This window comes from Andrena cerasifolii, chromosome 2 (genome assembly GCF_050908995.1).
Source record: "Andrena cerasifolii isolate SP2316 chromosome 2, iyAndCera1_principal, whole genome shotgun sequence".
Lineage (NCBI taxonomy): Eukaryota > Metazoa > Arthropoda > Insecta > Hymenoptera > Andrenidae > Andrena > Andrena cerasifolii.
In genome coordinates this window covers 10,356,319-10,367,685 of record NC_135119.1, presented here as the reverse complement: position 1 = coordinate 10,367,685, position 11,367 = coordinate 10,356,319, and the positions used below count along the sequence as shown (strand labels likewise).

The following is an 11,367-nucleotide window of genomic DNA, read 5'->3' as shown; positions in this document are numbered from 1 at the left end:
TGTATCAGCTCTATACCCCCTCCCCCCGTGCACCGGCGCGCTTTACGCGTAGGTGTCGGATTAAATTAAAAACGTGTTAATAATTCCCATTTCTCGGAGGCCGCCGCTCGATATTCCTGTGGGGAAAAGAAAAGGAAAAAGGGACGGAAGGCTATTACGGAAGCGTGCGAAATTTCAAACAAATCGATGAGGTCTACTCTTTCCTGCTAGCGTGCCTACGTGCGCGCAAAAACCTAGCGAGCGGCGCATAGCGGTTACCCATGAAGTAAGAGTAAGGAGACTCATCTGCCTAGATTGAAACTTTGTAAGTGGTCAGAAAAACTGTTCCGTACAGCGGGATGTTCGCCAAATGGAATAACTTGGATTTTGTTGTCGCCATCTTGAAATTGTAAGTGACAGATGATGAGATAAAAGGGTTAGAAATACAAATACATGGTTACATTACAGGAGATGTATTACATATACACATATCCGAAAATCAAAAAATAATGTACGGGTGATGCAATAAATACTATTACAGTAGGACGTGTGAATGTGAAAAATTGGAAGAAAGTAATGTTATTTTTTAAAAGAAAAAAATTCATAACTTACAGTATGAGTAAAATAATCATCATATAAGTAAAAGAAAATATATATATATATATATAAAAATTAAATTTAAAAGAAATAAATTCTATAGTAAAAACTATGTTTACATTAATTAAAGTTAGTATAATTAAATATATCACAAAGAGCAGAACACTGGACGAGAATATTTTTGAATACTTATCTATAGGAGGTATATAATCAATATTCAACAAAATTAAAATTGAAATGAATATATACATTGTTGCAGAGAAAAAGAAGTAACAATATTGAAAGGTATAATAATATATAATATTTATTTATGCTATACAAAGAGTTACAAAAGAAATAAGAAACCCAATAGCTTGTAGGAAGCTCTGTACTTTTTCCAAAATGTTGAGTAGAAAACTTGCTGATTTCCTTTTTTTCCTTATTATCCTCATGCGACGTAGAAGGAATTGGTTCTTCCACCGAATGTGATTTTTCAGAGATTTCACATTCAGTTGACAGCTCAGAAGACATAACATCATTATTATTTCTACGTTCCATCTGCTGATAGTATTGTACCTTTTCTGGTGGAAAAATTGATGGAATTGCTTCTTTTTTTAATTTTGGTTTTCCTGTTTTCACGTACATGACTGTTCCATCGTCTTGTAAAAAGGCATCTTCTCTAATAACATCTCCTGGTTTAAAGTGCAGTTCGCAAATCATGCTTTTCTTGCTTAATTTTATATTTTTATTACACAAAACATTGGACCATGAGATGAACATGTCATTCTATAAAAAAAATTATACATTTCAACTTTTAAATATAATACACGTAATATAACACACACACACACGTGTCTGTGTGTGTGTGTGTGTGTGTATAACTTTTGAAAAAAAAAAGAATTATTTCTTACAATATAAATATTTACTGTGTAAGCAGTAAAAAACCTTTTTTTGCATGATCCATTTTTCTCTCTTCTAGAGCTGCATTCCTTGATGCAACAGGCCATTTTACTTAGGATGTTACTATAGAAATTAAAAGTATTAAAAATTAAAATGCATCGCAATTATCTTATAAGAAAAATTGAAAATATTAATACCGTTAAAAATTATTCATATTAATATTTGAATATACTTAGAAATATACCCTTTAATTATTAATAATAACATAAAAAATATTGCTCGTCACTAAATATTAATATTAATCCACTGGACATATAAATATTTTTAGGTTATAAAAAGTAAAGTTTATATAGAATTTATGCTAAAGAAAATTCTACCATTTTTCTTCTAAACCCTATAATATCATGTGATTAGAAATAATATTGTAACCAAAATATACTCACTTCAAAATTTATTATAAAAACTACAACCAAAGCATTAAACACTTCTTGTACAATTTGCATCAGAACTGAACAGAACGCACTGCACGTAACATGTACTATGAGACGAATATTCAAGATGGCGACGACAAAGTCCAAGTTATTCCATTTGGCAAACATCCCGTTGTACGGAACATTTATCGTGACCAACTTTTTTCTGTCTGGGATATAGAGATAAGTCTCCTTACTCTTACTTCATGCGGTTATCGAAGGATCGTTGCGAAATGGGATCGGCGTAACGGCGCGATCAATCCAATCAAAAGCGATGAAAGGTAACCGCGTGGGGAGAGACGCGGGAGAAAGAGGGAAGAACGATTTGATATCTAATAGTAAAAGCTTGTTAAAAGAAGAATGGCTGATTTGTACATTTGTTACGGGATGATCGATAGATATTGCGAATTTTAGAAATGTTATTATTAGCCAGTTGCTGGAGAAGATATAAATATAAATGCAACCTTTCTAAATTTTTTATTATTATAGTTAAAATCAATTGCTGCTTAGGTATGCTTCTGTAGTTTTAGAGGGCTTTTAATGTAATGGTAGGGATTTAAAGGGAACTTTAATACTTTACCCTTTATTTATTTAACGGGTGATGCACTTTGAACACGATAAGAATAACATTTGGATACAAATCGAAAGGAATAATAATAATAATAATGCGATTAAAAAATTCAAAACAATAAGTTTTTAACAATTCTTTATTTTTTTCTTCAAAATTCTAATGAATCATCCGAGCTTTAGCTTCTTTTCGTTATTACATTATTAAGTTTGCAATGCTAGTGCTTTCGGGGTACCCTGTATATACAGTGGCGGACGAAAGTCCGACGAAACTTTTAAAATCGCATAACTTTTTTAGAATTGGTCCAAACGACATGAGTTTTTTTGAGAAGCTAGGATTAGTAAAAAAAACCGTTTGTAGATCGAAGTAAGTTGTATACATGCCTAAAATTTCATCAAAATCGGTTAACATTGCTCTGAGCTATAAACGCTTAAAGATCGCAGAATAAAGTCGAATATCGCTGATTTTGGGAATTCTGCGATCTTTAAGCGTTTATAATTTTAATGAAATTTCACATATATATACAACTTACTTCAATCTACAAATGGGTTTTTTTGAATTTTCATTGCAGACCCACAAAAAAGTTTAAAAAACTACCTCTACTATTTTTTTTTTGCTATTCCGACCAATTGCATTTTTTCAAAACGACGAAACACGTCACTTAGCAAACTAATCCTTCTAGCCTCTCAAAAAAACTCATGTCGTTTGGAATAATTCGAAAAGAGTTATACGATTTTAAAAATTGTAAACTTTCTTTCGTCCGCCACTGTAGGTTCGCCGAAAGCTCGTGACACACGCACAAACTATCTATGTCACGTGTCCATGTGTCCATCAGTGGGCACACTTGTGCACGTGGAAGAGCGTTTCTAACCTACGTGGACTTATTCATGAATGTTGTTGTTTAAGCCGAGATCTAACATACAAATATGAATTACAAGCTAACAGTTAATTCTAAAAATCCTCCTACAGGTAGGTTATCTTATAACACCTGTTACTTCAAAAACTATAATGACTTTTGCTTGTTTCGATGGAATCGTAAAACAGATGTCGAAAAAAATTTGCCGACTAGAGTAAAGTATAATATCTGCAACATGCTTTCCTGTTGAAAAACCTTAGCCTCACTTCGTTTCTTCGTACACTTGTACTTTCGTCAATTCCTTTTCGTCAAATGCACGTTAAATCCTGAAGACACGAAGACGCACGTTAAACAGCGTCTTTCTGATGTAATCGTTGGCGAAACTTAAGACAGTTGAAACATTCTTGACTGGCTATCAACATTCACTCGACATGGCTAATATTAATGTTTCTTCCCAGCTCAGTGACATTATTAAATACACGTTTAATTTATGTAGATGCTCTGATAGTAGCAGAGGTAGTCAATTCAGAGAAAACAGAGAAGATCGAGGTGGTTTGGTGCGATGAATGGAAGGGCGATGGAAATGTTCGCTTAACGAATTCTCAGAATGAAGCATTAGGAGAAAGGAGCTATGACGTTGGTCGTTATTTTGGAAGAACCACGCACACCGATCTATATGGTAAGCCAGGCCTGCCTATTAGGGTGCAAATGCCTCCTCAAGTTCTGGGACCCGAGCAAGAGCCAAGGGCTGAACTGTTACCTTGTTAACCATTGCGTGGGTTTTGGGAGTACTGCAAGAGTGTGTGCGCCCATACGAGTGAGGCCCAGCTACATAGACTCGTGGTACGAGCCAGTATGGACGCACGCACAGTCTTGCTGTCCTCCCGCAGCCCATGCTGTGGTAGCAACGTAACAGTTCCACGCTTGGCTGTTGCCCGGGTCCCATAACTTGAGGAGGTATTTGCATCCTAAAGGGCAGGCCTGTGGTAAACTAATCAGTCTTTGTCGTTTCTCGTGCTGTATGCCACTTTAAATTTGTCACTCATTTGTACTCCGTACTTCGCTCAGGCGGTATCAATCCTCGTGAAAAAACTGAAGTCGATCACTGGTTGTCTTTCACAATTGGACCTCTGGGATCGCTGCCACTGAAGGAGACTGAGCTGCGTTATTTGGACAATGCGTTGATGACAACCACCTGGTTGGTCTCCAAGAAGTTAACGTTAGCCGATATCCATGTGTTCTGTAGTCTTCTGGATAAAGACTTTTTAGCAAAGTTCGAGAAAGAATTTGTCAATATAAGTAGATGGTATAAACAGATGCTTTCACTGCCTGCTGTCGCGGACGCATTGTCGTCTGTTAAGAAGAATGCTAAGGTGCCTGTTTGTAATAATGCACAGCCAGAAAAGTCTGTTAAGCAGAGTGGACAAAGGAAACAGGAAGGTAAATTTATTGATTTACCCGGAGCGGAAATGGGGAAAGTGAGTGAATTATATCTTTAACACCGCTTTTAGTTTTCAAGGAGTATTTTTATAATCTGATTTGGTTCTGTAATAGGTTGTAGTACGCTTCCCGCCAGAGGCAAGCGGGTATCTGCATATCGGTCACGCCAAGGCAGCATTGTTAAATCAGTATTACGCCGAGGCATTTCAAGGGCAGCTTATCATGCGATTCGATGATACGAACCCTGCTAAAGAGAATGTGGAATTTGAGAAAGCTATTTTAGAAGACTTGGAGTTACTGCAAATCAAACCGGACCGCTTTACGCATTCTTCTGATTACTTCGATTTAATGCTGGAATACTGTACGAAACTAATAAAAGAGGGGAAAGCGTACGTGGATGACACTCCCGCTCCCATAATGAAGGAACAACGTGATCAGAAATTAATGTCATCGAACAGAGATAATTGTAAGCGTTAGATTCTAGAAGATCGTACAAAGGCAATGTTACGTTAAGAATTCACGAAACAAATAAGATGTTTTCTGTTTATCATTTCAGCTGTTGAAAAGAATCTTGGGCTATGGAATGAAATGCAGCAAGGCACTACCAAAGGTCAAGAATGCTGTGTTAGAGCTAAAATTGATTATCAATCAGCAAATGGGTGTTTACGGGATCCCACAATTTATCGGTGCAAACCAGAGCCACATCCTCGAACTGGAACAAAATACAAGTATATATTGCAGATTGAGGGGGTAGGGTGGCTGTACCAGTAAATGAACACGTATACCAGTGAATGGACATTTTCTATTAAAATGAGTCAAATAAGTTATTAAAATAAGCAACTAATTAATTAAAGATTTCTTTTAATTTCTTGCTTCATATCCAAATAATTTTTGCAGCACGTGGAATCAATCGCGCTGCAAACATAATTCTATAATAGCGTTCATTCATTAGCCTTATGTGTTCAATTTATTGGCGCGTTTACTCTATATCCGTTTGAACGCTCGGAAAATGTGTACATTTTGTGGATTTTTTTACAAGTCAACAGCTTGAGGAAAATTTTCCGTTTTTGTATTATGTTTACATAGTATTATGAACTACTTAAAAAAAAAGTTTCAGTTAAAAAACTATTGTTTTTTGGAAGTTATGGATACATATCCGAAACTCTCTTGATTTCAGACGGCTATACGGTGGCACTGAAAAAAGCTGTATGTCGTGTCTGAAATCGTAAACAATAATTTTTTTATAAAATATGTTAATAGCTATCGATCTACGGCGCTGATTTTGAAAATTTTGAAAAATAAAGAAATGGTGAGAGATCAAAGAAAAAGTTAGATTTTTCTAAGAGAAAAGTCTACGTTTTTTCTTTATAAATAATAAACGGGGAATGAATGAAAAAAAGGCGTCGCAGATCGATGTGGAATCTTATTACGATTCTGCATGCAAAATTGGAAGTAAATGGTTGTACGTAGCGCGAATTTTTAGGCCACCGTAATGAAAAATGTAGTTCCGCTGCGATCGGTCGAGCCACCGCGCCACGCTGCTCCGTGCTACCTGGGTTGTTTCACTCAAATGCCTATAACTTCGTCAATCTTCCGAATCTTTACATCGGACTTGATTTATAATATTCCTAAAACATCAATCTATGAAAATATGTAAAATAGAAAAAAAAACGTTTTTCGACACTGTCAAACGGTTATTCCCCCTTAAGAGATTGAAGAAAATTAACATTTAATGTGAAACGTGTTCATTTTTCACTAGGGTGTATCCGATATACGATTTCGCTTGTCCCATTGTCGACGCTGTTGAAAATGTTACTCACACTTTACGTACGACAGAGTATCATGACAGAGATGTTCAATTTTACTGGCTAATCGATGCATTGGGATTGAGACGTCCTTATATATGGGAGTACTCGCGTTTGAACATGACCAACACAGTTTTGTCTAAGAGGAAATTAACTTGGTTTGTCAACGAAGGCCTAGTCGATGGTTGGGACGACCCACGTTTCCCAACCGTAAGAGGTATTTTAAGGAGAGGAATGACCGTCGAAGGATTGAAGCAATTTATAATTGCTCAAGGTAGCTCGAAGTCTGTCGTTTTCATGGAGTGGGATAAAATATGGGCGTTCAACAAAAAGGTCATCGATCCAATTGTCACTAGGTATGTCGCGATATGGAAAGTTATCATTGCACATCGGGAAATATAGAAATCATTTGTATAACGTCATTTTTTCAGGTATACTGCCTTAGATTCTGATAAACTTGTACTGGTACACATAACTAATGCAAAAGAGGAATGGTTAACTGTTCAGAATCATCCGAAAGATCCATCGAAGGGTACTAAGCGAGTATTAGCAACTCCCTCGCTGTACATAGAAAAAGATGATGCGAACATGCTGGTCGAAGGGCAGAATACAACCTTTATTAATTGGGGCAACATCTTGATACAAAAGATTGAGAAGGAGAATGGCGTCGTTAAGAAAATAACAGCGCAATTGAATTTAGAGAATAAAGATTACAAGAATACATTGAAAATCACGTGGTTAGCGGTGCCGTCTGATAAAAGTAACAATAGTGGTCAGGCTAATCTAATTCCATGTTACGCTGTTTACTTTGATCATATTATTAGTAAACCAGTTTTGGGAAAAGATGATGATTTCAAGGATTTTATTGCAAACGACACGAGAGTAGGTTTTTGGTGTTTCATCATGATTAGAAATGTGGATAATTATTATTATGAATTCAATGAACATTTCAGACAGAGGTAGAAATGCTCGGAGAAGTAGAACTGAAACGTGTAAAGAAGGGAGAAATAGTTCAGTTACAGAGGAAAGGGTTCTTCCGGTGCGATGTGCCTTATGCACCTGCCAGTCCATTTTCCTCCAGAGAGCAACCCTTAATTCTATTCCATGTACCCGATGGACATACTACGAACACAACGAAAACTGCTTCTCCTGCCACTGCTGCGCCAGCAACTTCTGTTAAAGAGTCCCCTCGGAAAAATGTATGCCCTATCTTATAATTTCATGATCGTAAGTTAGTAATATGTTTCTTGAAATTGCGATTGTCTATTTTAGGATACGACGCAGGATGCAAATGTGATCAATGAAAAGATTGTCGCTCTAGGGGATAAAATACGTAGTCTGAAATCCAAGAAAGCCGACAAAGCTACGATTGACGCAGAAGTAAAAGGCCTTCTAAATTTAAAAGCTGAATACAAAACGTGCACAGGAGTGGAATGGAAACCAGGAATGACTTCAGATAAATCACCGAAAGCAGCTCCTGTTAATTCTAACAGGAATGAATTATCCGTAGATATCGTCCAGCAAGAGAGCAAAATCAAAGAATTACAGCTGAAGATAAATCAAGAAATGCAACGCCTTGCAAGCTTGAAGACGGAGTATAGAAACAAAGTGGGTACTGATTGGACAGGAACAGAAAGTGAGACTGCAGCACAGAACAATGTATCAACAGGCTTGTGTGTTGACACATTGTTTATTGAAACCCAAACGGTGGCCGAGAAAGTAAGGCAGTTGAAAGCTTCGAAAGCAGACAAAGCTGTTATCGATGAAGAAGTAAAGAAACTTCTAGCTTTAAAATCGGATTACAAGTCCGCGACTGGACTGGACTGGAAGCCAGTTAATACTGCTTCCCCAAAAGCAGTTAATAAAGCAGCAGTCGATGCAACAAGCAAAGCAATTGATAGCGAAGAAATGTCCAAGGTAATACAGGAACAAGGGGATAAAGTAAGGCAGTTGAAAGCTTTGAAAGCAGACAAAGCTGTTATCGACGAAGAAGTAAAGAAACTCCTAGCTTTAAAATCGGATTACAAGTCTGCGACTGGACAGGACTGGAAGCCAGGTACTACTGCTTCCCCAAAAGCAGTTAATAAAGCAGCAGTCGATGCAACAAGCAAAGCAATTGGTAGCGAAGAAATGTCCAAGGAAATACAGGAACAAGGGGATAAAGTAAGGCAGTTGAAAGCTTCGAAAGCAGACAAAGCTATTATCGATGAAGAAATAAAGAAACTCTTAGCTTTAAAATCGGATTACAAGTCTGCGACTGGACAGGACTGGAAGCCAGCTAATACTGCTTCCCCAAAAGCAGATAAGAAAGCAGCAGCCGATGCAACGAGCAAAGCAATTGGTAGCGAAGAAATGTCCAAGAAAATACAGGAACAAGGGGATAAAGTAAGGCAGTTGAAAGCTTCGAAGGCAAAGAAAGACATCGTTGACCAAGAAGTAAAGGCACTTCTGAAGTTGAAAGCTGACTACAAAGCCGCAACTGGAAAAGAGTGGAAACCACCCGCTGCTCCAGCGACTAAGGTAGCGAACGAGGAAGAAGCTAATAGTGCTCAACTTTCGGAGGGCGTACAAAAGCAAGGAGATAAAGTAAGACAATTGAAAGATTCTAAAGCTGAAAAGAGCATTATCGACCAAGAAGTAAAAATTCTGTTAGATTTGAAAGTTAACTATAAAACATTAACTGGTCAGGAGTGGACACCAACGAAGCCAGATGCAACATCTAGAAAGAGGAAAAAAGAAGATACTTCTAAGGCTGAGAAGCAAAAGAATGCTTCGAGCAAAGAAATAGTTAAAAGCGAAGGCGCGAAAGATGTAGACACTGCTAAAACCGGAACCAGACTGGGATTGGAGGCGAAGAAAGAGGAAAATTTCTTCGAATGGTATTCCCAAATTATCACCAAGAGTGGTATGATTGAATATTACGATGTATCAGGTTGTTACATTCTCCGCCCATGGAGCTTTGCCATTTGGAAGGTAATAAAAGAGTACATCGATAAGGAAATAACAGAGCTGGGTGTTCAGGAATGTTATTTCCCTATTTTCGTTACGCGAGCAGTCTTGGAGAAAGAAAAAACTCACATCGCAGACTTTGCACCTGAAGTTGCATGGGTCACAAAGTGCGGAGAATCAGATTTAGCAGAACCCATTGCGATACGACCCACGTCAGAAACCGTAATGTATCCTGCTTATGCCAAATGGCTGAGGTCGGATACTGAGCTTCCTCTGAAACTCAATCAATGGAATAACGTAGTGGTAAATATAATTTACATAACGATTACGTTGAGAAGTGTTTTGACTTGTAATTGATCAAAGGTGTCTGTCCTATTTTATTTCAGCGGTGGGAATTCAAAGACCCCAAGCCTTTCTTGCGTACAAGAGAGTTTTTGTGGCAGGAAGGGCACACTGCGTTTAGCACTAAAGCTGAGGCCGATGAAGAAGTAATGATAATTTTAAATATGTACGCTAAAGTGTACGAAGACTTGCTAGCAGTTCCTGTTGTTAAAGGTCGTAAGACTGAAAAAGAAAAGTTCGCTGGCGGTGATTATACTACTACAGTGGAGGCTTTCATCTCGACGAGTGGTCGTGCGATACAAGGAGCTACGAGTCACCACCTGGGGCAGAATTTCTCAAGAATGTTTAATATTCAAGTGGAGGGTGCTGCGGAAGGAGACGAGAAAACACTTGTCTATCAGAATTCATGGGGTTTAACAACTCGAACGATTGGCGTTATGATAATGGTACGTGGTTGTCGCTGTCGCGTGAAATTCTTTAAACGCAGAAGAACCTTCATTTACAGATTCATGGGGACGATAAAGGTTTAGTGCTTCCACCGAATGTAGCTTGTATCCAAGCGGTCATAGTACCTTGCGGTATCACAGCGAGTACATCGCCTCAGCAGAGAGAACTTTTGTCCGCTGAATGTAACAAATTGCTGAGCGAACTGTCGAAAGATAAAGCGCTTAGAGTGAAGTCTGATTATCGCAGTAATCGCACTCCTGGTTGGAAGTTCAACCACTGGGAGTTGAAAGGTGTTCCTGTAAGGGTTGAATTAGGCCCGAAAGACTTGGAGAAGAATCAAGTTACATTTGTGCGCAGAGACACTTCTGAAAGAGTGACTGCGAAGCGAGGCGAAGTAGTCGTCGCTTTGCATACGTTGTTGGCTGATATACAGTCAAGCATGCTGGCTAGGTAAATACCAGTTTAGAAAGGGATTCTCAATGGTTACTTGCTTTATTAAATGGTTAACATTCTTTTTAACAGAGCAAGAAAAAATCTGAATGAGCACATCAAGCGAGCAGATAATTGGGATGACTTCTGTTCTGAGCTGAATAAAAAGAATCTACTGTTATCACCATTTTGTGGAGAATCACCTTGCGAAGATAACATTAAAGCTGACAGTGCACGGTAAATATTACACTAAGCTGTTGATATGTTTCTATTTGTTATGAAATACGTTTACATACTTCTTTCTCTTCGTAGAGAGGACACAGGGGAGGAGCCTGGAACAGTATCAATGGGCGCAAAAAGTCTTTGTATACCATTCGAACAGCCAACTTCATCAACACCTCTCGAGAAACAAAAGTGCATCCATCCTAATTGTCAGAGCAAACCGAAATTTTATACACTTTTTGGTCGTAGCTACTAAAATCTTTTTACCACAGAGATTTGAAGCAATTGACTCAATAAAGATTACTTCGAAGGATACGTTTCTAATATATTGTCTTAGTAGAGTACTTATCACATTTCTACAAATGTGTAAACACTTCTTTATTT

The 11,367-nt window shown here is 37.8% G+C and overlaps 1 protein-coding gene and 1 long non-coding RNA gene across 2 annotated transcripts; one reads left to right on the top strand and one right to left on the bottom strand.

Moving 5' to 3' along the window:
• Window positions 1-854: 854 nt before the first annotated feature.
• On the bottom strand, window positions 855-1,984 carry LOC143378858 (uncharacterized). Its single transcript, XR_013088375.1, has 3 exons — window positions 1,899-1,984; window positions 1,467-1,578; window positions 855-1,341 (listed from the first exon to the last, which is right to left on the bottom strand). It is a non-coding gene; the product is annotated as an uncharacterized LOC143378858 (long non-coding RNA).
• A 1,306-nt stretch (window positions 1,985-3,290) lies between these two features.
• On the top strand, window positions 3,291-11,309 carry Gluprors (Glutamyl-prolyl-tRNA synthetase). Its single transcript, XM_076807159.1, has 13 exons — window positions 3,291-3,462; window positions 3,846-4,028; window positions 4,418-4,827; window positions 4,904-5,255; window positions 5,346-5,517; window positions 6,549-6,950; window positions 7,026-7,476; window positions 7,548-7,793; window positions 7,867-9,846; window positions 9,930-10,331; window positions 10,391-10,782; window positions 10,855-10,998; window positions 11,074-11,309. The coding sequence occupies exons 1-13, from the start codon at window positions 3,420-3,422 to the stop codon at window positions 11,237-11,239; spliced, it is 5,343 nt and encodes a 1,780-aa protein (XP_076663274.1). The 5' UTR covers window positions 3,291-3,419; the 3' UTR covers window positions 11,240-11,309.
• The last annotated feature ends 58 nt before the right edge of the window (window positions 11,310-11,367 follow it).